Source organism: Oratosquilla oratoria, chromosome 27 (assembly GCF_046742065.1).
Source record: "Oratosquilla oratoria isolate Oo_2021 chromosome 27, ASM4674206v1, whole genome shotgun sequence".
In the NCBI taxonomy this organism is placed as follows: domain Eukaryota; kingdom Metazoa; phylum Arthropoda; class Malacostraca; order Stomatopoda; family Squillidae; genus Oratosquilla; species Oratosquilla oratoria.
The window spans coordinates 16,236,782-16,261,575 of NC_134803.1; the positions used below are offsets into that span (position 1 = coordinate 16,236,782).

The 24,794-nt window shown below is 37.3% G+C and overlaps 1 protein-coding gene across 11 annotated transcripts in view; it reads right to left on the reverse strand.

The window, feature by feature from the left end:
- The window catches only part of Vps13 (vacuolar protein sorting 13C), a 1,483,510-nt gene that overhangs the window by 413,974 nt on the left and 1,044,742 nt on the right, over positions 1 to 24,794 (reverse strand). For all 11 annotated transcript variants that reach the window (XM_076210284.1, XM_076210280.1, XM_076210283.1 and 8 more), the window contains 2 exons: positions 24,237 to 24,360; positions 22,189 to 22,413 (listed from right to left, as the gene is read on the reverse strand). In XM_076210284.1, the coding sequence (XP_076066399.1) occupies positions 22,189 to 22,413; positions 24,237 to 24,360 (349 nt within the window). The remainder of the gene's footprint in view (positions 1 to 22,188; positions 22,414 to 24,236; positions 24,361 to 24,794) is intronic.

Consider the following 24,794-nt stretch of genomic DNA (forward strand, 5'->3'; position numbering starts at 1 on the left):
CATTATGTTCCTGTATCTGGGTTCTCTATCTATCTCTATTCTTAATAATCCATTTCCTTCCCTTTCAAACCCAGAAAATCTACTTACGTCTAGTCTTTGATATTCTCTTGGTGTTGAAGCGAAGCAAGATTTTTTTTCTCACTACTCCTAGTGGAGTTTCGATTTTAGTTTCCTCCAGGCTTCTTTTAGTTGCGTCCTTGGATTTAGGGGTTTCCATTTTTAAGAACAATAAAAAAAAAATAAAAAAAAAATGAAAAAAGAAAGTAACGGAGATACAAATTCGACCTACATTGTATCACCACGAATGCACAGCTTACCACTCCGCGTATAAACAAAAAGGCCGCCGCTGATCGTTTGTTGTTTATATTTTCGTTCGTGTGTGTGTGTGTGTGTATCTATATATATATATTTGTGTGTGTGTGTATATATATATATATATATACATATATATATATATATACACACACACACACACAAATATATATAATACAAGAAAGAGATGGATGGGCTGATTGTGCATTTCTAGACCTAAAAAAAGCTTTTGACAAAGTACCACATAAGAAGTTGCTTAAGACATTAGAAACTGAAGTGAGGAATACAGGGCAAACTGCTTAAATGGATGGAAGACTTTTTGCAAGAAAGAAAAATGAGAGTAGTGATAAGAGACAAACACTCAAAATGGGATGATGTAATAGGTGGTGTTCCACAAGGAACAGTTCTGGCCCCTATAATGTTTGCTATATATATTAATGATATGGATGAAGAAATTAAAAGTTATATGAGCTTCTTTGCAGATGATGCAAAAATATTAAAAAAAGTGAACATGGAAGAAGATTGTGAGTCAATACAGAGTGATCTAAATAAAGTATGGGAATGGAGTAGGAAGTGGGAGATGGAGTTCAACACTAAAAAGTGTAGTATAATGGAATTTGGAAAAAGCAAAAACAGAATAACAGGATCATATAAATTGGGAGAAGGAATAAAAAAAAGTAGAAAATGAGAAGGACCTGGGAGTCATTGTTATGAATAATATGTCACCTGAGAAACATATAAATAAGATTTTTGGAGAAACTTATAATTTAATAAGAACAATCAAAGTGGCATTTACATACGTGGATGAAGAAATGGTGAAGAAAATTCTAATCACTCTGATAAGACCAAGATTGGAATATGCAGCAACTATATGGTCACCAAGTACAAAAAAATGTATAAAAAAAAAAACTTGAAAGAATGCAAAGACCAATTACAAAATTGGCACCAACACTCTCAAAACTATCATATGAAGAGAGACTAGCAAAACTTGAGCTACAGACACTAGAGCAAAGAAGAGAGAGAGGAGATTTGATAGCTATTTACAGAATCATGAAAGGCATAGAAATTTTTGATAGAATCTGATAAAATGGGATGATAGAAATACAAGAGGGCACGGAAAGAAAATCAAGAAAGACAGCTATAGAAGAGATCTGAAAAAGAACAGCTTTCCTCACAGAGTAATAGAGAGTTGGAACAAGTTAGATGAGAAAGTGGTGTGTGCAAAAACAATACATGAATTTAAAAATAGTTTAGATAAAATGAGATATGAAGACGGGACACCACGAGCATAGCTCCCCTTCCCGTAAAATACAACTAGGTAAATACGCACACTTTCGTCGGATGGACGGCGAGAATTGGAGTTCCGAAGAAAAAGCTAAATCTACGCAGATCTCAACGTCAAGGAAGTATCTTATTGTATTTATAGGGAAGAGGAAAGCTCATGATGTAGTGGGAAGGTGATAACAAAGAAGGGGAGGGATTACTGAGGGAAATGGAAGGAAGTGAGGAAGGGGAGGACTTGGTCCAGGAGGCCAGGCGTCTTGTAAACAAACGAAGGACTGAGGATTTTGAAGAAGGGATTAACAAAAATGTAAAGATTAGGAATATAGATAAGAGCAGCACAATGGAAGGTGAAGATAATAATTTCCAGGGATTTAATGAGGGGGGGGAGGATACCAACCTCCCCCGATTAGCAAGACTAGAGGAAAAACTTGAGAAAATGACTGAACAGTGAGAGAATAGGTTCAGTAACATAGCAAATATTGCGCAAAGAGTTGAAAAATTGGAAGAACTAGAGAAGGTGAACAAAAACCTAACTAATGAAATAGAAGAATTATAAAGACAGTTAAAAGAAGTAAAAGAGGAGAATGATAAATTAAAGAGGAATAATAAAGATAATAAAGAGGCCATAGCAAAAGAAGCACAGGGTTGGAAAAAATCCAAGAAAACAGTAAAGTTGCATTTACTGACATAATAAAATAGCAAATGAAAGAACTGAAGACTCAGTTATTAAAGTGATGAGACAGAAGGAGAATATAGTAAAAGACTTAGCAGATAAAAAGAAATGTATAATTATATTAGGAATGGAAGAGAAATATAACTTAAATAGAACCCCAAGAATCAATGAGGAAAAAACAAAAGTAAGCAGTTTACTAGAATTAGTTCAGGAAGATGAACCTGAAATCATGAAACAAATGGAAGAGATGTATAGTCTCGGAAAGTATACTACAGAAAAGACCAGACCAATTAAGATTAAATTCAGGTCACAAACGACGGCAGAGAATATCTTAGCAAAAACAGGGAACCTAGCAGCAAGTGAACAATATAAAAAAGGTATGGATAAAAAGAGAAATGAATAAAGAGGAGAGGAGGAAAAAAAGAAAAGACATGAAGCTAAGGAAAAAAACGAGAACAGAGTCAGAAAAAAAGAAATTCTATTGGAGAGTAGTGTATATGAAAGTAAGGAAATACGACATACTAGAGAAAAACACAAGGGAAAACAGAGAATACAATGGAAGTGGCAGAAAACTAAAAGTGTCTTACACAAATATAGATGGATTAATAACAGGATTGAATGAGCTGAATGATTATTTGAAGGAAAAAGATCCGGACATAATGGGAATTGTAGAAACGAAATTAAAAGGTCCACTACCACCCAACAGTGTAGGACATGATGCATATAATTATTGGATTAGAAACTGAGAGACAAAACAAGGGGGTGGAGTTATGTTCCTGACTAAGAAGGATATAAATGTGAGGTGTGTCACATATGGAAAGAATACAGTAGAGTTGATTATGATCGAAGAGGAAGACAGAGATAAGAAGAGCAGAAATTTTGTGATAAATTATGAGCCTCCTAAAAGAGCCTTGTGGGAAGAGAGTGAACATAAAAGTATGTTAGAAGACACAAGGATAACATTAAATAAGATGATGGAAGATGGAGGAAGAATAGTTATGATGGGCAACTTTAATTGCAAAGAAGTCTGCTGGGAAGAGATAACAGTAAAGGGTGGAGACGGCTCATGGGGAAATGTTCTACTCGAGATGATTATTGACCATACAATGACACAGTGGATACAGGAGAACACTAGGTATAGAAATGATGAAGAACCATTGAGACCAGACCTAATAATCACATCTGAACCTAGAATAGTGGAAAAGATTGAATATAAAACACCAATAAGTAAAAGCGACCACATATTGATTGAACTGGAACTAAATGAGGAAAAATACATGAAAAGAAATGAACAATATAGAAAAGGAAGAATGATGTAGGAAAAAACAAACTTTGATAAAAATAAGAGAATTCTTTCAAAAAGATACCATATATACTCGTCTATAGGTCGATCTCCTGTAAAGGTCGACCCCCCCATTTTTGGCCAAAAAATCTGGAATTTTCCATATACCTCATGTATAGGTCGAGTGGCTTGTTTTTGTTTTGGTGCTGTGAGCATTTCACTGTCTTAATGCTTTGAAGTGGCATGGCTTGCCTGGTATAGCAATTGATTATTATGGTTTTTCACTTCATTAATTCTGATGTATTTTGGTTTATGTTTTTTTCAAGTTCACTTATTTTAATATTTAATAAGTTTCACTGAAGTTGCCATTTCAGCAGTGAAAAACTTAAACAGATTACCAAGTTTTTTTTTCATGAAAGTAGCAGTTGCCGACAAGACTGACGAGTTAAACACCATATGAGGACGGAGCGTTAATTTGTATGCCGTTTCGCTTATTACAGCCTTTTCAAGTACAAGTTGAGATGCATATGCTTGAGATTAAATATGGGGAAAGGAGGGAACAGGGAGGGAAAAGTAGGGGGAAGGGAGAGGAGGAGGGGGATTGTACACTGGGAAAGGTTGAGAATGCTGGCCCAAACGTCCGTGGGCAAAATGTTCACAAAGGGTGGTTTGAATATTTTAAAAAATTTTGCTGGCCATGGGTATTAGGGTATGGGTATGTGGGGCGAGATGTTGAACATGCCCCTATTTTGTTCAATAGTGTTCGTTCCTTGAATGATCGCTGCTTCTAAACACTTCCTGCGGATTTTGTCTGGTTCTTGTATCAGCAGCTCTGCATTCTTCCAGTCCATAAGATGGTTTTCCTTGTTTCTATGTGTCACACATGCCTGACGTCGTAACGGTGTTCACGTATTCATGTATTCAGGTTGCATGACGTTTCTCCAATGTAAACTTTATCACATCCTGAACACGGAATATGATAAACACCAGTTTTGGTGCCTGGTGTTTGGTTGTTGTGTATTTTCGTCTTCGTGATGTCTTTTATCGTCCAGCTTCTCTGGCACACTACTTCCAAATTGGTGGTTCTTAAAATATGTGCCAGGTTGGTGGCAACGTCGCTGGTTGGCAACATGAGACATCTTGTTGTGCAGGAGGACAGCACAACAAGACGTCTCGTTCCAATTATGTTTACATTTAATGCACAAAAACTTTTGTATCCGTCAATAAATAAATAAAAAAAACAATGTTCCTTACATTTTTTCTGCTACCCTATGGTAAAATATCTGGTAACAGTAACAAGTTGGCAATACTGAACAGTTTGTTTTCGTAATGGTGAGATCCATGCATTGTTTTGGTAATGGTAACAATAATACAGTATATACCATATAGAAAGCTAAATTTGAGAATATCACAGCATTTTATTTATTTTTTTAAACAACTATGGGTACTATGATAGTATACATGATATAATAAGCTTGCCTGTCCTAAGAATTTTAACAAACAGGTAAAACCACATTATGGAGTTACCATACCTAGAAGGAATTTCACATGTTTTGGTACATACCGTGTATTTTATGTCCCCATTGTTTACTGGTAGTAACTAGTAGGTAAATATTTTGATTTCTGAACCTAAAAGTAAGAGTTCTTCCTAGCCTTTCTTGTCATGATCTGAATTTCAACCTAACAAGATTATTACTTGTGTATAGGTCGACCCCTAGGTTTTGGCCTAAAAAAAATCTTAAGATTTCGACCTATAGATGAGTATATACGGTAACTGGGAAGGAATATACAAAGAAGAAACAACAGTGGAAGAGAAATGGAATATTTTAACAAACATTTATAAAAAAAGGAGTGGAAAAGTATGTCCCAAGACAAAAACAAGAAAAAGAGTATGTAAAGTGCTGGTACAACAAAAGTTGTAGGGAGTTAAAAGACAAAAGAGATAAAGCTTGGACCAAATGGAAGAAAGACAAATGACCTGAAAAATGGAATATATATATTTGTTATTGAAATGAATATGTACAAGTGTGCAGAGAGGAAAAGAGAAAATATGAAAAAGATGTCATAGTAAAATGTAAAGATCAACCAAAACTATTTTACAGATTTATAAACAAACTGAAAAACAAACAAGATTTGGAGAAATTAAGACAAGGAGTTGAATACACAGAGGAAATAAAAATGGCAGAAATTATGAACAAGCATTTTAAATCAGTGTCTACAAGGGAGAACATACAACCTGAAGAGATCAAATGGAAAGAGAAAGTCCCCCCTATGAAAGAAATAGAAGTAAATCACATGGACCAGTAATTCGCTTGGACCAGATGAAATAGCAAACTGGATTTTGAAAGAATGCAGGAATGAACTGGCAGACAAAATACACAGCATAATAAACAGTTCCTTGAAAGAAGAAAAAGTTCCAAAGGATTGGAAAAAAGCAAATATAGTACCTATATATAAAGGGGGAAATAAAGAAGACCCTACCAACTATAGACCAGTTTTTCTAACAAGTACAATAGCAAAGATTTGTGAAAGAATTATCAAAAGTAAATGGGTAAGGTAATTAGAAAAAAACAACAACGTGCTAAATCCAAGGCAATTTGGATTCAGACAAGGACGATCATGCGTCACTAATTTAATATGTTTCTATTCAAGGCTAATAGATATAATACAAGAAAGAGATGGATGGGCTGATTGTGCATTTCTAGACCTCAAAAATGCTTATGACAAAGTACCACATAAGAAGTTGCTTAAGAAATTAGAAACTGAAGGAGGAATACAGGGCAAACTGCTTATATGGATGGAAGACTTTTTGCAAGAAAGAAAAATGAGAGTAGTGATAAGAGACAAACACTCTAATTGGGACGAAGTAATAAGTGGTGTTCCACAAGGAACAGTTCTGGCCCCAATAATGTTTGCTATATATATTAATGATATGGATGAAGAAATTGAAAGTTTGCAGATGATGCAAAACTATTAAAAAAAGTGAACATGGAAGAAGATTGTGAATCACTAAAGAGTGATCTAAATAAAGTATGGGAATGGAGTAGGAAGTGGGAGATGGAGTTCAATACTAAAAAGTGTAGTATGATGGAATTTGGAAAAAGCAGAAACAGAATAACAGGATCATATAAATTGTAAGAGGAAAGTATAAAAAAAGTTGAAAATGAGAAGGACCTGGGAGTCATTGTTATGAATAATATGTCACCTGAGAAACAAATAAGATTTTTGGTGAAACTTATAATTTAATAAGAACAATCAAAGTAGCATTTACATACCTGGATGAACAAATGGTGAAGAAAATACTTATCACTTTGATAAGACCAACATTGGAATATGCAGCAATGATGTGGTCACCAAGTACAAAAAAATGTATAAAATACTTGAAAGAATACAAAGAGCAATTACAAAATTGACACCAACACTCTCAAAACTATCATATGAAGAGAGGCTAGCAAAACTTGAGCTAGAGACATTGGAGCAAAGAAGAGAGAGAGGAGATTTGATAGCTATTTACAGAATCATGAAAGGCATAGAAATTATTGATAGAGAGGATCTAATAAAATGGGATGATAGAAATACAAGAGGACACGAAAAGAAAATCAAGAAGGACAGCTATAGAAGAGATCTGAAAAAGAATAGCTTTCCTCACAGAGTAATAGACAGTTGGAACAAGTTAGATGAGAAAGTGGTATGTGCAAAAACAATACATGAATTTAAAAGTACTGGTAGTTTAGATAAAATGAGATATGAAGACGGGACACCACGAGCATAGCTCCCCTTCCCGTAAAATACAACTAGGTTAAATACAACTAGTTAAATACACACACACACACACACAATAGTTCCTTAAATGAAGTAAATGTTCCAGAAGATTGGAAAAAAGCAAATATAGTACCTATACCGTATTTTCCGGCGTATAGTGCGCGACTTTTTTCCGTTGGAAGGGCCTAAAAATGGGGGGTGTGCATTATCCGGTGGTGCGCATTATCTACGGCTTATGATAAAAATTCTGCGGCTGTGTGTAATTTTTTTCACAACAACGTGACGATGTTGGCCGTCACAAAGTCGGGACAGCACACTTCTCCGTGACGTTCCGTGAGAACAAGAAGAACAGCCATGGTGACATGAAAGAATATGCCAGCATGGGCTATATAAATATTTGGTATAGGTAGGTATCTATCGAATCTTATTTTTCATGTTTAAATAGGCCTAAACACCATGAAACATGATCAATATTCATGATATTTGCCCATGTTCACAGCATCCTAGTTTGAATTCTATGTTGGCTTTGTTGCTTCACTTTAGGTACGGTACAAATTCCGTTGCGGCTGTTCATAAACTCGTGTCAAACACCTGACTACAACACCCTCTTTCGGGAGTTATATTAACCAAACGTCACCTCGATGAGAAACTGTCCTATTTCACCACTGTCATTGTAGGTTCAAAGCTAAAACGAAACAGTCTGCAGTTTGTTTCAGTATTAAATAAAAAATGGTAAAGACGAATTATTTCCTCAAGATATAACATGAAAATTTTCTGTATATTTTACTTCCAATAAACATTTTTTAGATCATATTTCCTACAAACTATTTAAGCTACAAAGTAATAAGGGCCCAACGCACAACATGAGTTATATACCGGTACATGTAGTTCCGACTTTTTCTTAGTTGTGTGCTGATTGATGCCTAAACTGACACTTAATTTAGTGACAAATCAACAGATTTCCCAGCGGTGGTTCTAGCCAATGAAAAATATTTCTCCATGTAACCTCGTTCACATGATACTAAGTAATTAATCGCCATTATTTCATTGGTTTATTTTTACTAACATTAATTATCGTAGTCTGTGCAAATATTTGGGATCCGTAAAACAGCACTGGTACCAACATCATGAACGTTGGCCGTTTTAGCTCAGCCGGAATATGTGAGATCAGGGCCGAGATTGACAGTTCTTTTGCCAATCTAGCCTACACTAAACACCCTCTTGCGAGAGTTTGTTAAACTAAACATCACTTCAGTAAAGACACTTATGAACCGAAACATAGTTGCTGCATGGCGATAAAAACTTGTACACGGTGATAAAAACTTGAACACGGTGATAAAAACTTGTATGATGAATTATTCCCTCAGGATAGTAAATTAAAAAATTTCTGTAAAAATCCGAAATTTTTCATGTACATTTTGTATTCAATAAACTTTTCATGGCTCAAATTTCCCACAAAACAATGGACCAACGCAAACAGGAGTCGCATACATGTAGTTCATGAACTTTAGCCACGAGTGACTTTTCCTGGCATGCGCGTTATACGTCGGTGCGCGCTATCTGTGTACTGAGATTACGAAGTGCATGGGTGCGCATTATAACCCGATGCGCATTTTAAGCCGGAAAATACGGTATATAAAGGAGGTAATAAAGAAGACCCTACCAACTATAGACCAGTCTCTCTAACAAGTACAATAGCAAAAAATTTGTGAAAGAATTATCAAAAGTAGATGGGTAAAATATTGAGAAAAAAACAGCGTGCTAAATCCAAGGCAATTTGGATTCAGACAAGGACGATCATGCGTCACCAATTTAATATGTTTCTATTCAAGGCTAATAGATATAATACAAGAAAGAGATGGATGGGCCGATTGTGCATTTCTAGACCTAAAAAAAGCTTTTGACAAAGTACCACATAAGAAGTTGCTTAAGAAATTAGAAACCAAAGGAGGAATACAGGGGAAACTGCTTAAATGGATGGAAGACTTTTTGCAAGAAAGAAAAATGAGAGTAGTGATAAGAGACAAACACTCAAAATGGGATGAAGTAATAAGCAGTGTTCCACAAGGAACAGTTCTGGCCCCAATAATGTTTGCTATATATATTAATGATATGGATGAAGAAATTGAAAGTTATATGGGCTTCTTTGCAGATGATGCAAAACTATTAAAAAAAGTGAACACGGAAGAAGATCGTGAGTCACTACAGAGTGATCTAAATAAAGTATGGGAATGGAGTAGGAAGTGGGAGATGGAGCTCAACACTAAAAAGTGTAATATAATGGAATTTGGAAAAAGCAAAAACAGAATAACAGGATCATATAAATTGGAAGAAGGAATAAAAAAAAGTAGAAAATGAGAAGGACCTGGGAGTCATTGTTATGAATAATATGTCACCTGAGAAACATATAAATAAGATTTTTGGAGAAACTTATAATTTAATAAGAACAATCAAAGTGACATTTACATACCTGGATGAACAAATGGTGAAGAAAATTCTAATCACTCTGATAAGACCAAGATTGGAATATGCAGCAACGATGTGGTCACCAAGTACAAAAAAATGTATAAAAAAAACTTGAAAGAATACAAAGAGCAATTACAAAATTGGCACCAACACTCTCAAAACTATCATATGAAGAGAGACTAGCAAAACTTGAACTACAGACACTAGAGCAAAGAAGAGAGGAGATTTGATAGCTATTTACAGAATCATGAAAGGCATAGAAATTACTGATAGAGAGAATCTGATCAAATGGGATGATAGAAATACAAGAGGGCACGGAAAGAAAATCAAGAAGGACAGCTATAGAAGAGATCTGAAAAAGAACAGCTTTCCTCACAGAGTAGTAGACAGTTGGAACAAGTTAGATGAGAAAGTGGTATGTGCAAAAACAATACATGAATGTAAAAATAGTTTAGATAAAATGAGATATGAAGACGGGACACCACGAGCATAGCTCCCCTTCCCGTAAAATACAACTAGGCAAATACTAGGTAAATACACACACAAGGAAGTACCTCTATTGTATTTATAGGGAAGGGGAAAGCTCGTGTAGTGGGAAGGTGATGAAAAAGGAGAAGGGGAGGAATTAATGAGGGAAATGGAAGGAAATGAGGAAGGGGAGGACTTGTTCCACGCAGGCAGACGCCATGTAAACAAAAGAGGGCCAGATGAATTTAGTGACAAAGAATGGATTAACAAAAATGTAAAGATTAGAAATATAGATAAGACCAGCACAATGGAAGGTGAAGATAACAATTTCCAAGGATTTAATGTGGGGGGGGGGGGGTAGCCAACCCTCCCCGGTTCGCAAGCCTAGAAGAAAAAACTGAGAAAATTGTCAAACATTGGGAGGATAGGTTCGGTGAACTCACGCAGATTATGCAGAGAGTTGAAAAATTGGAAGAATTAGAAAAGGTGAACCAAAAACTAAATAAAGAAATAGAAGTATTAAAAAGACTGTTAAAAGAAGTAAAAGAGGAGAATGAGGAATTAATAATAATAAAGAGAATAAAGAGTCCATAGCAAAAGAAGCACAGGGTTGGAAAAAAATCCAAGAGAACAACAAAATTGCATTTAATGATATAATAATACAGCATATGAAAGAACAAACTGAAGACACAGGTATTAAAGTGATGAGACAGAAGAAGAATATAGTAAGAGACTTAGCAGATAAAAAGAAATGTATAATTATATTAGGAATGGAAGAGAAGTATAATCTAAATAGAACCACAAGAATCAAAAAGGAAAAAGAAAAAGTAAACAGTTTATTAAAAGGTCTACTACCACCCATCAGTGTAGGACATGATGCATATAATTATTGGATTAGAAACAGAGAGACAAAACAAGGGGGTGGAGTTATGTTCCTGACTAAGAAGGATATAAACATGAGGAATGTCACATATGGAAAGAATAGAGTAGAGAAGATTATGATCGCAGTGGAAGACAGAGATAAGAAGAGCAGAAAGTTTGTAGTAAATTATGTGCCTCCGAAAACAGCCTCGTGGGAAGAATAATTGCAAAGAAGTCTGCTGGGAAGCAATGACAGTAAAAGGTGGAGACGACTCATGGGGAAATGTTCTACTTCAGATGATTATTGACCATACAATGACACATTGGATTCAAGAGAACACTAGGTATAGAAATGATGAAGAACCATCAAGACTAGACCTAATAATCACAGAACCTGAAATAGTGGAAAAAACTGAATATAAGACACCAATAAGTAAAAGTGACCACATATTGATTGAACTGGAACTAAATGAGGAAAAATACATGAAAAGAAATTAACAATATAGAAAAGGAAGATTGATATGTGAAAAACAAATTTTTATAAAATAAGAGAATTCTTTCAAAAAGAAGACTGGGAAAGAATATACAAAGAGGAAACAACAGTGTAAGAGAAATGGAATATTTTGACAAACATTTATAAAAAAGGAGTGGAAAAGTATGTCCCAAGACAAAAACAAGAAAAAGAGTATGTAAAGTGCTGGTACAACAAAAGTTGTAGGGAGTTAAAAGACAAAAGAGATAAAGCTTGGACAAAATTGAAAACAAGACAAAAGACCTGATAAATGGAAAATATATACTTGTTATTGTAATGAATATGTACAAGTGTGCAGAGAGGAAAAGAGAAAATATGAAAAAGATGTCATAGAAAAATGTAAAGATCAACCAAAACTATTTTACAGATTTGTAAACAACAAACTGAAAAACAAACAAGAATTAGAGAAATTACGACAAGGAGTTGAATACACAGAGGAAATAGAAATGGCAGAAATTATGAACAAGCATTTTAAATCGGTGTTTACAAGGGAGAACATACAACCTGGAGAGATCGAATGGAAAGAGAAAGTCCCCCCTATGAAAGAAATAGAAGTAACAAAGAATGAAATAATGAAACACTTGAGTAATCTTGATGTCAGAAAATTGCATGGACCAGATGAAATAGCAAACTGGATTTTGAAAGAATGCAGGAATGAACTGGCAGACAAAATACATAGCACAATAAACAGTTCCTTGAAAGAAGGAAAAGTTCCAAAAGATTGGAGAAGATCAAATATAGTACCTATATATAAAGGGGGAAATAAAGAAGACCCTACCAACTATAGACTAGTCTCTCTAACAAGTACAATAGCAAAAATTTGTGAAAGAATTATCAAAAGTAGATGGGTAATGTATTTAGAAATAAACAATGTGCTAAATCCAAGGATGAAAGCAGGTAAGGCACCTGGTATGGATGGATGCCATGCAGAATGTCTGAAAAAGGGAGGTACAGTGATGGTGGACTGGCTGGTGAGGTTATTTAATGTTTGCTGGAGAGAGGGTAGAGTGCTGGAGGACTGGAGGAGTACCTGTATAGTTCCTCTTTACAAGGGAAAAGGGGATAAGTGTGAATGTAGTAGTTTCAGAGGGATTAGCTTGTTGAGTGTAGTTGGGAAGGCTTATGGGAGGATCTTGGTTGAGAGGATTAGGAGAGGAACAGAGGGAGTAATTGGTGAGGAACAGTGTGGATTTAGGACAGGTAGAGGTTGTGTAGATCAGATCTTTGTGGTAAGACAGATATGTGAGAAAGCTATAGGAAAGGGGAAGGATGTTTTTTGGGCTTTTATGGATCTGGAAAAGGCTTATGATAGGGTAGACAGAAAGGCACTGTGGGAGGTTATGCAGATATACGGGATAGGAGGAAAGCTTCTGGGAGCTGTCAAGAGTTTTTATGAGAGTAGTAGAGCTTGTGTCAGGATTGGAAATGGAGAGTGTGAGTGGTTCGAGGTAAAGGTGGGACTTCGTCAAGGATGCGTTATGTCGCCCTGGCTGTTCAACTTATACATGGATGGGGTGGTGTGAGAGGTAAATGCAAGGGTAGTGGGCAAGGGATTGGAGATGGTTAAAGAAAATAGAGAAAAGTGGGAGGTGAGCCAGCTGTTGTTTGCGGATGACACTGCGCTTGTGGCAGAATCGGAGGAGAGATTGAGGAAGTTGGTGGCAGAGTTTGGGATAGTATGTGATAGAAGAAAGCTAAAGCTAAATGTGGGTAAAAGTAAGGTGATGAGATGTACAAGGGGTGAAAGTGGCAGTAGACTGGAAGTGAGCATTAAGGGAGAGCGACTGGAGGAAGTGGATAGTTTTAGATACTTGGGTGCAAATGTGGCAGGAAAAGGTGGAGTGAAGGTGGAGGTAGAATGTAGATTGAGAGAAGCGAGTAAATGCCTTGGTGGATTAAAGAGTGTAATGAGGAATAGACATTTGGGAATGGATGCTAAGAGGAGACTGTATGAAGGAGTGATTGTGCCAACAACACTGTATGGAGCAGAAACATGGAACATAAGACAAGAAGAGAGAAGGAGTTTGAATGTGTTTGAGATGAGGTGTCTGAGAAGTATGATGGGGGTTACTAGGCTAGATAGAGTGAGAAATGAGGAGGTGAGGAGGAGAACAGGGGTGGAAAAGGAGTTGGGAGATAAGGTTGATGAAAGAGTATTAGGATGGTTGGGACACATGGAAAGAATGAGTGAAGAAAGATGAGTAAAAGAGGTATGGAAGGCAGATGTGGAGGGAGTGAACATGAGGGGATGTCGTCCTAGGATGAGGTGGATGGATGGGGTGAAGGGGGCATTGGGGAAGAGAGAAATGTCTGTTGAGGAAGGACGGGAGAGGACAGAAGATAGGGGTGAATGGAGAATGGTTGTATATGGATGATGTTGTGATTGCATGAGGTGGAATGGGCGGGGTGGGGGTGGGGGGTGAGGTAGTATGTGTGAGCAAAATTTGACGCAGCCCAAAGGGAGTTCTCCACGTCCTCTCCTTTTATGCAATGGGGGGACGGAGAGGGGGGTCGCCGATTTAATGAAGCGGCCTTGCTGTGGATGTGCTGTGTCTTGCAACATTGCTTCTGACCCAGGGCAGTGGACAAGGTGCAGGGATGACCTGTCATCAAGGAGGTGCTCAGATAAGAGGAAGGGTGGAGGGGTGTGGAGTGTATTCAGGGATGGAATGGGTGGAAATGATTTTATGCCTTTCCCTTTTTGGCTACCTCCCTTGTAAGGGGGAAAAAGCCTTGGTATATGTATGTATGTATATACCAATACAGACAGATTGATATCAGGATTAGATGAATAGAATGACTATCTAGAACAAGAAAAACCAGATTTAATGGGGATTATGGAGACAAAATTGAAAGGATCATTACCACCAAATAATGTAGTACAAGGAGTATATAACTGTTGGTATAGGAATAGAGAAACAAAGCAGGGTGAAGGAGTGATGTTATTAACCAAGAAAGGCCTAAATGTGACAAAAATTACAGAAGGAGAGAGCAATGTGGAATTGATTATAAGAGTTGAGGATAGTGATATGAAAAATAGAAAATATATTCGGTGATTTATGTACCACCCAAAACTTGTGCATGGAATGAAAGTAAACACTCTAAAATGCTGGAAGACACAAGAAATACACTAAATGAAACCAAGGAGGTAAAGAAGGAGAGATCCGAAAAAGATTTGGGTGTAATCATCTCGAATGACTTGTCCTATGACAAACGGATAAACAAAATTGTTGGAGAATCCTACAATTTGTTAAGATCAATAAAAGTGGCATTAACATATTTGGACGAAGAAATTATTAAAAAAATATTGGTCACACTGATAAGGCCTAGACTAGAATATGTGGCGACATTGTGGTCACCTAGTACCAAAAAGAATATAAAGAAAATAGAAAGAATCCAGAGAGCAGCCACAAAAATGGCACCTGTACTTGCAAACTTGTCATATGAGGAGAGATTGGCTAAACTCGATTTACCGACTCTAGAATAAAAGAAGAGAGAGAAGTGACCTACTGACCATCTACAGAATCATGAAAGGCACAGAAATACTTGATAGAGAGGACTTGTTCAACTGGGACAGGAGAAGCACAAGAGGACATGCAAAGAAAATAAAAAAACATAGCTACAGAAGAGATCTGAAGAAAAACAGTTTTCCACATCACGTGGTAGACACTTGGAACAAACTGGACAAGGAAATAGTGTGCGCAAAAACTATTCATGAGTTTAAAAGCAAAATAGACACTGCGAGATACAAAGGCAGGACATCACGAGCGTAGCTCCCCTTCCCACAAAATACAACTAGGTAAATACTAAAGAAAGAATGAAATCTGGTAATTATGGGTGATTTTAACTCGAAAGAAATATGTTGGGAAGAGATGACTGTGAAAGGGGAAGAAAATCACTGGGGAAACATACATACATATACCAAGGCTTTTTCCCCCTTTCAAGGGAGGTAGCCAAAAAGGGAAAGGCATAAAAACACTCCCACCCATTTCATCCCTAAATACACTCCACACCCCTCCCACCCTTCCTCTCATCTGAGCACCTCCTGGATGACGGGTCATCCCTGCACCTTGCCCACCGCCCTGGGTCAGAAGCAGTGTCGCAAGACACAGCACATCCACAGCAAGGCCGCTTCATTTAATCGGCGACCCCCCTCTCCGTCCCCCCTTGCATATACGGAGAGGACGGGGAGAAATCCCTTCAGGCTGCGTCAAAATTTACTCACACATACTACCTCACCCCTCACCCATTCCTCCTCATGCAATCACAACATCATCCATATACAACCATTCTCCACTCACCTCTGTCTTCCGTCCTCTCCCTTCCTTAACAGACATTCCCCTCTTCCCCAAAGCCCCCTTCACCCCATCCATCCACCTCATCCTAGGATGTCCCCTCATGTTCACTCCCTCCACATCTGCCTTCCATACCTCTTTTACTAGTCTTTCTTCACTCATTCTTTCCATGTGTCCAAACCATCCTAATATTCTTTCATCAACCCTATCCCCCCCCCCCTGAAAGAATATTAGGGGAAACATATTACTGGAAATGACCATTGATTACACATTAACGCAATGGGTCAAGGGAAACACCAGATATAGAAATAACAATGAACCCTCAAGATTGGATTTGATATTCACTTCAGAACCCGAAATTGTTTATAAAATCGATTACAAGAAACCAATTGGAAAAAGTTATCACATTGTAATGAAACTAGAATTATATGAAGAAATGAATATAGAAATAAATGAAAAACACAGAAAAGGAAGACTAATGTACAACAAAACAGATTTTGAAAAACTTAGAAAATTCTTTCAAGAAGCAAATTGGAATTTTAATAATGATGAAACAAAGGTGGAAGAGAAATGGACAATTTGGAAGGAAATTTATAATGAGGGTGTGAATAAGTATGTACGTAGACAAAAACATGCAAGGGTATACATAAAATCCTGGTTTAATAAAAAGTGCAGTGAGGCAAAATACAGAAGAGATAAAGCATGGAAAAGATGGAAGGAAAAAAAAAAAAAAAGAGAAATAGAAAATATATACCAAACTAAGAAATGAATATGTAAAATTATGTTGGGAAGAAAAAAGAAATTATGAAAAGGACATAATAGATAAATGTAAAGATCAACCTACACTATTTTATAGATATGTAAACGGCAAGCTAAAAAATAAACAGGAAATACATAAGTTATGTCAAGGTAATAGAGAATACACAGAAGATATAAAAATGGTAGATATTATGAACAAACATTTCAAATCTGTATTCACCAAAGAGGAAAATAATCTACAAAACTGGGATAAAAAAAATGAAATAAGATTTCCTCTTATAAAGAATATAAACATTACTCAGGATGAAATAAGGAATTAAATACTAAAGCTTGACGTTAACAAGTCACATGGACAAGATGGAGTTGCAAACTGGATACTGAAGGAATGTATAGACAAACTAACAAGAAAAATATTCAAAATAATTGAATGCTCTCTCAAAGAGGGAAAACTACTAGGAGACTGGAAAAATGCCAATATAGTGCTGATATATAAAGAAGACCCAACAAATTATAGACCGGTGTCCCTAACAAGTACAATAGTCAAATTTGTGAGAGAATCATCAAAGATAGATGGACAAAATATCTGGAAGAGAATAATATACTGAACCCGAGGCAATTTGGATTCGGACAAGGAAAATCATGTACCACCAATTTAATTTGTTTCTATTCAAGATTGATAGATATATTGCAGGAAAGAGATGGCTGGGCAGACTGTGCATTCCTAGACCTACAAAAGGCATTTGATGAGGTACCATATAGAAAATTACTATATAAACTGGAAACAATAGGAGGCATACATGAAAAACTACTGAATTGGATGGAGGACTTACTACATGGAAGAAAAATAAGAGGAGTGCTCAGAGACAAATATTCAAAATGGGAAGAAATGAGTAGTGGCGTCCCACAGGGGTCAGTACTAGCTCCGATAATGTTTGCTATACACTCATGCCTCAATTTAACGGACTAAAAGGGGGGAACACCGGTCCGATATACCCGATTGTCCGAAGTTTCCGATACTACTGTATTTCAACGATTACGTTACGAAAAAATGAGGAATGAATACAGTACGGTACTTTTACTTAAGCACACTATCCAATCTGTTAGTGTAAATACCTGGGATCTGACCCAAAATTTTCACCCCAAGAGTACCAAGTCCAAAATTTTCATCAACTGAATACTTCAGCGAATATTGGGTAAGTTGTTCCTTTTGTTTACGAATATCAGACACAGTTTGTTTCTTTACTCCATATCCTCTTCCATACGGTGCCGCCTACGTAGGCGGCATGAGGAGCAAGTGGATACACGAGGCTGCCATATCGGCGTCTTGATTATATTTATTGTAGTTGCCCCTGCGTAATGACATACTCTCTAAACTGTCTTCATCACATTTTCTATGGTTATCAAAATTCACGGGTGAAAGAGAGAACGATCGATATAAGCGGTGACTATTTTTTATGATGCGAGTATTATTACGCAACATCGTACGTCTGGCAGCTAATGCTGCCCGCGAGATTTTGGCCCGGAGTGAAGTGGATATTCATCACACACCTGCTTCACCGACACTCCACTTTCCAACTTTTTAATCAACACAAGCTTCTGTGATACTGTTAAATTGACTCTTTTCCTCTTTTCTACAGGATGTACAGGTGCCATGGTTAAAAAAACTGTTGAATTATTTCACAAACAACACACAAAACAGGGCCAAAAAGGTCGAAAATCACGGACCAAACAGCTCCACGTGTTCCGGCACATTTGTAAACAAAGCGACCATAGGTCATCTGGCGGTCAACTGCGGAAACATCGGACCGCGTCCGGTTGCGCCGGACGATCCGGAAGCTACAGATTTTGTCTGTTGCATCCGAAATCCGTTAAAGTGAGGTCCGTTAAATCGAGGTATGAGTGTATATGTAAATGACATGGATGAAGGCATTGATAGTTACATGAACTGCTTTGCAGATGACACAAAATTATTAAAGAGAATAAACTCTGAAATAGACTGTGACTCATTGCAGAAGGATCTGAACAAAGTCCCAGAGTGCAGCAAGAGATGGGAAGTAGAATTCAACATCAAGAAATGCAGTATAATTGAATTTGGAAAAGGCAAGAAGAGAATAACAGGGGAAAAGAATACTGCCACCAAGTATTTCCACTCGGGTCATGAGAGGCGAGAAGAAAGGGACGGGGAGTGGAACTAGGCATCCTTCTCCTTGTAGCCCCATAGGGGACATTCCTAAACAAAAAAGTAAAGGCATAAGAGGGTCTGGGAGCTTTCCGACCAGCACTCTAAGGTTTGGGTCTTTTAATGTGCGTGGATGTGGTACAGATGAGAGTAAAAGGGAAGAGATAGGTAGTATGTTTGTGAGAAGAAAGATGGATGTGTTGGCTTTGAGTGAAACTAAGTTGAAAGGGAACGGTGAGTGTAAGTTTGGGAGTGTAAGTGGGAGGTTATCGGGAGTGAAGAGAGGGCGAGGGAGGGAAGGGGTGGCTATTCTAGTAAGTGAAGAGATAGGTAAACGTGTAGTGGAGTGGAAGGAGGTTTCCTCAAGGATAATGTGGATGAAGCTGAAACTGGGAAAGGAGATGTGGGTCTTTGTAAGTGCATATGGGCCTGGCAGTGAGAAGTGTGTGGAGGAAAGGGAGGCCTTTTGGATAGATTTAAATGAGTGCATAGAGGATTTAGGGAGAAATGTCAATGTAATAGTACTGGGAGACCTTAATGCTAGGGTAGGAAATGGTCCAATTGATGGAGTGGTTGGGAAGTGTGTTCCCGGAATCATAGTGGAGAGCTGATGGTGGAAATGTGTCAAGTTGATGATAGCAAATACGGTGTTTCGGAAGAAAGTCAAGCATAAGTACACATGGGAGGGGGAGTGAACATGAGCATAGCTCCCCTTCCCGTATAATATAACTAGGTAAATACAGTATATGTACTGGATCCGCCAACTTTGAAAGATTAAAGAGAAAGAGGTGATATGATTACAGTATTCAGGTCACTAAATGGGATAGGTTGCACTGACAGAAGAGATCTGATTAAAGATGGTAGGGATTTAATAGGTCATGGAATTAAATTAAGAAAGACCACATATTGAAAGGATGTGAAGAAATATTTTTCCATATAGATGCAAAAATATGTGGAATAGCTTGGGCAATATAGCCCAAGCTCAAATAATACATGAGTTCAAATCTAAATATAATTAGAAATCAAGGATATAGATTAGGCTAGAACTGTACATGAATTTGAGTCTAGGTATGTTAGAAAATTAGAGAACAGGAAATGGGTTCCAATGAGCAATGCTCTTTTCCTGTATACTACAATTAGGTAAATACATAAATAAATATACCAAGGGCTTTTTCCCCCTTACCAGGGAGGTAGTCAAAATCAAAAGGCATAATTCCACTCCCACCTATTTCATCACCCATTTCACTCTCATTCGCTACCCTACCGTCATGTTACATGACATGTTACACAAAGGACATCATGTTACATGACATGTTACACAACGGATGCTGGCATCGCACACACAGATGACGTGGAAGACTTGGAAACTGGCAGTGGAGGAATACAAAATCGGGGCCTCCTGCCAACAGAGGTGAGAGGGCATGTAAATCAAAGTGAAGAATCGAAGTAGGACCTTCACTTCCATGCCCCGTCACCTACATGTTTTAGATAAGCATTAGTGACTATATTGTAAGCCCTCTTCACACAAAAATAAAAATAAAGGTAAATTGTGTGGAGCTGGGTAAATACAAATAGGACAGGTTACATTGGCATACATTGGTACCTGTGCCATGGCACTGGTGTTGTACAGTTGTAGCATAAAAAAGACGTAAGGGCACTTTTGAGTCCTCCTGATTATCGTGCTCGCACTCTTTTCACACCGACTTAATTGTAAGTACAAGGGGAGTGGTTGTATATGGATGATGTGATGCATGAGGTGGAATGGTAGTATGTGTGAGCAAAATTTGATGCAGCCCAAAGGGATTTCTCCCCGTCTTCTCCTTTTATGCATGAGGGGACGGAGAGGGGGGTCGCTGATTTAATGAAGCAGCCTTGCTGTGGATGTGCTGTGTCTTGCGACACTGCTTCTGACCCAGGGCAGTGGACAAGGTGCAGGGAGAACCCATCATCCAGGAGGTGCTAAGATAAGAGGGAGGTGGAGGGGTGTGGAGTGTATTTAGGGATGGAATGGGTGGGAATGATCTTATGCCTTTTCCTTTTTGGCTACCTCCCTTGTAAGGGGGAAAAAATCTTGGTATATGTATGTACAAGGAATATTGTAATTAGATTCATGTATTAAATTGAGTAAGTACATTCAACGCTTTCCTTATTCAGTGAGGTAAAAATTGATCATAAGAGGCTAAGTGTTACTCTAGGAGTTGGATTACAGGAACTACTCAAGTCACAGCTTATGATTCGATGTACGAACTCAAATACAAGACCTAGCATGTGACACCTTCCCTCCTTCTTATCTTAGCTCCTCTTAATATATAATAAAATACATATGAAATTATAAACACTGCCTAAAATTTCATTAGGTAGAAAACCTGCTACCCCACAACAGCTGCTAAGTTTCAAGGTCATTCTACAAATCTCTCTGGGGAGAAAATTTTGACAGGTGTCTATACTGTATTGGTGTGGGAATGTCACCAACTGTCAGCTCTTCAGATGTGAGGTGTAAGAAATAAATCAAAGTTGATATAGAGAGCTCTTGGGATCCAGTCCAGTGACTGAATGTCAGTTCCTGATGGAGGTGTGGGGGTTTGATAGGCTTTGAAAATTGGCAGTTCCACCACATCAGGTGCCCATCATTAGTTCATCTCCAGTATGCACACATATAAAGGGGAAACCTTTCCTTTTTTATGAGCTAAAGTCTCAAATACCCCCAAACAATATAAAATCTCTTCTTTGGGCAACTTTTGGACCAAACTGGTGGCTGTGACTGTTTACCTGAGGTTATAGGCCTACTGCAAGAAAGGCCTGGTGCAAAGGACAGATTGGTTGGTTGAGCTCTCTATCCTCTTTAAAAATCTTTTCTAGACATTACAAAACAGTATAATTCATCAATTTGTCTGTGGTAGAGGAAATCTCTATTCATAGAGAAATTATGATACCTTATTATACTGTGACTGTCCCTCTGTTATGCTGTCCCCCCGACTCTTCCCACTGTTTTGTACCATTTCTCTGAAGTTTCATTTTCTCATTTTGCGGAACCCTGTGGTGAGGGAAAAGAATTTTGCCACCAAGTCTTTCCACCTGAATTGTATGAGGCAACAAAAACAGAATGGGGATAGGACTAGGCATCCTTCTCCCTGTATCCCCAAAGGGGACATTCCTATAAAAAGTAAAGGTATAAGAGGGTCTGGGAGTTTTCCAACCAGTACTCTAATTCTTATGCCTTTGTTTTTTGGTTACCTCCCTTGTATATGTTGGTATGTGCATCATTCAGCAGAAGAAAATATGACAATGCTAAGTAATACTTATCTAGATGCATACCTGAATTTCAAGAACCATAAGTCCAAGCTGTGCCCGTGTGAGGTGTAGAGCCAGCCCAGGCATGAGTACACTAGAGGTCATTTCTCCAGGGGGTGTGAGGGAGAGGGGCACAGGTAGCAAGTTGTGCAGAATAACACATGGCCTTAAGTGGATAGTATACAAAGCACTAGTGATGGTTTTCCGTTGTGTGCTACCCCAAAAGATCTGTTCCATCTCCCCTGTAGCCTGTGACAATACAAAACTACAATTAAAAGGAGAAAAATGGATACAGCAAATGTAATTTATTATAAACAGCATGATTATAACCTATCATACAAGTATAATCAACAAACATATTAATCTGGGTAACTATACACAATAGCATAAAATATTGTCCAGTCAAATATTTAATCAACCCAGTTTCTATGCAATTGGAGCTATAGTCAAACTTTTTTTTTTCTAAAACTGATTTATTCTAAAACAGAAAAAATCCTTAAGAATCAATATTAAATTAATCCATTTTTGACCCCCAAATACATTTTTTTTTTAACCTTTTGATCTGTATTTCATGCCTAAAGATGTACATACCAGGACTCTTCACTTTTTTTTACAAACCAGCCTCAGGTATTGATCCAAGAGTTTTCTTGAGCATATGTAGATGCAAAAGCCTTCCTTTGTCACAAATGATAGCCTCCAACGTACTGTTGTCGGACAAATGCTTTTCATTGATCCAAATCAACAGCAACTTTTCTATTTATTCTAAAGTCTGTAATCTTTGCTTGGTGATCACACTCTTTTGACAATATCAGCATCTTTGTTCTTGAGAATGGCATAGATCAATGATATTGCTAAGCCAAATTGAAACCCACATCAGAGACAACAAATGCCATTGTCACACTTCTGTATGATCTCTTTCTTTACCTCCTTTTTTTTCACTTTTACACTTTCACTACCCTTCTTAGGTACCATAGAGGCTCATTAAAGAAAAACATAATAAAAAGATATACACAATACTATTATGTTTATCTGGTGACAAGTTATCAATGATGAACACTCCCAGATCTTTTTCCTCTTTAATTTTTATAACTGTTTCACTTCCCATTGAGTTATTCATTGATGTCCTCTCTTGTAGTACACCAACCATTCTTAAAGATTATGGAGAACCACACTATAGATGCAAAATTTAGTGTAATTGCCTTATTATAGTATATATGAGAGGAGCTATGTTTGTGGAAGTCCTCTTATTCTCAATCATACCTAATTTCAAATTCATTTATGGTTTTAATTTGGTTTATATCATCTAGGCTATTCCTTGAGTTGAAGCATCTGTGTGGAAAAAATTATTTTTAACCACTTCACTACGGGACTTAAATCTCGCGGGCAGCAGCCAATGCCAGCCGTACGACATGTCGTAATAATACTCGCATCATAAAATATGGTCACCGCTTATATCGATCGTTCTCTCTTTCACCCGTGAATTTTGAAAACCACAGAGAATGGGATTAAGAGCAGATTAGGGAAAATGTAAAAACACAGGGGCGACTACAATAAATATAATCAAGACGCCGATATGGCAGCGTCGCGAATCCACTTGCTCCTCATGACACCTACGTGTATGGCACCGTATGGCAGGGGTTAATAACTCTCAGACTGGTCTTTTCCAAATTGTTCCCATGACAAAGACCAACAGAACTTCTCTATCATTTTTGTCCACTCCCTTCAATGATCTCAACACCTAAATAAAATAATTTCTTTCTTTCAACAATAAGTAGTTCATTGCTTCTAGTCTCTTTATCTGCAAAGTTGAACATCAATTTATTCTCTTGATCCTATTCATATTCAGAGGTATAGATGACTTGTATACAATTATGATCTTTTTTGTTGTTCAAATCTTGTGATCACAATTGTTCTGATTACACCTGATATCTTATTTGCTTACCCTGTGGTGCATTTTATGGATAAAATATCATTTGTAGTGAAAGGGTGGGGCATTACCACAGTAACACGAGCCATTATGTACAACAGTATACAAGTACCAACTACTTAGATAAATATGGCAAATAGCTTACAGATATTAGGAAAGGAGTTCCATAGCCATTTGTGCATTCCTTTGGGTTGCAGTGCAATTCTTGGTGTAGGTTTGGATTGTTCTGTAGCATCTTCCACACAAATGGGACAATACTGACTGAATGTCTGAAACATATAAAAACTAATGAAGTATTCATGTATTATGTCTACACAGGTAAACACTTTAAAGAAACATATAGGATCGGTCACTATTCTAAGGATAGAAATCGACTACTAAAGATAAAACTAAGATCACAAATGGCAGTAGAAGACATATTTGAAAAAGTAGGTTACTTGGCAAGGAGTGAAAAATACAATAAGATATGGATGAAAAGAGAAATGAGTACTGAGGAATTAGAAAAATAAAAGACACTAAGAGATGAAGCAAAGGAAAAAAATGCAAAAAGAATGGAGACAGAAAGCAAGAAATTCCATTAGAGAGTAATCGACATGAGACTGAGGAAATGGTACATCAGAATGGGCGAACCAAAGACAGAAAAAAAAAAAAATAGAGAAGAAAATTGAGTGTCCTGTACCAACATCGACAGATTAACTTTAGG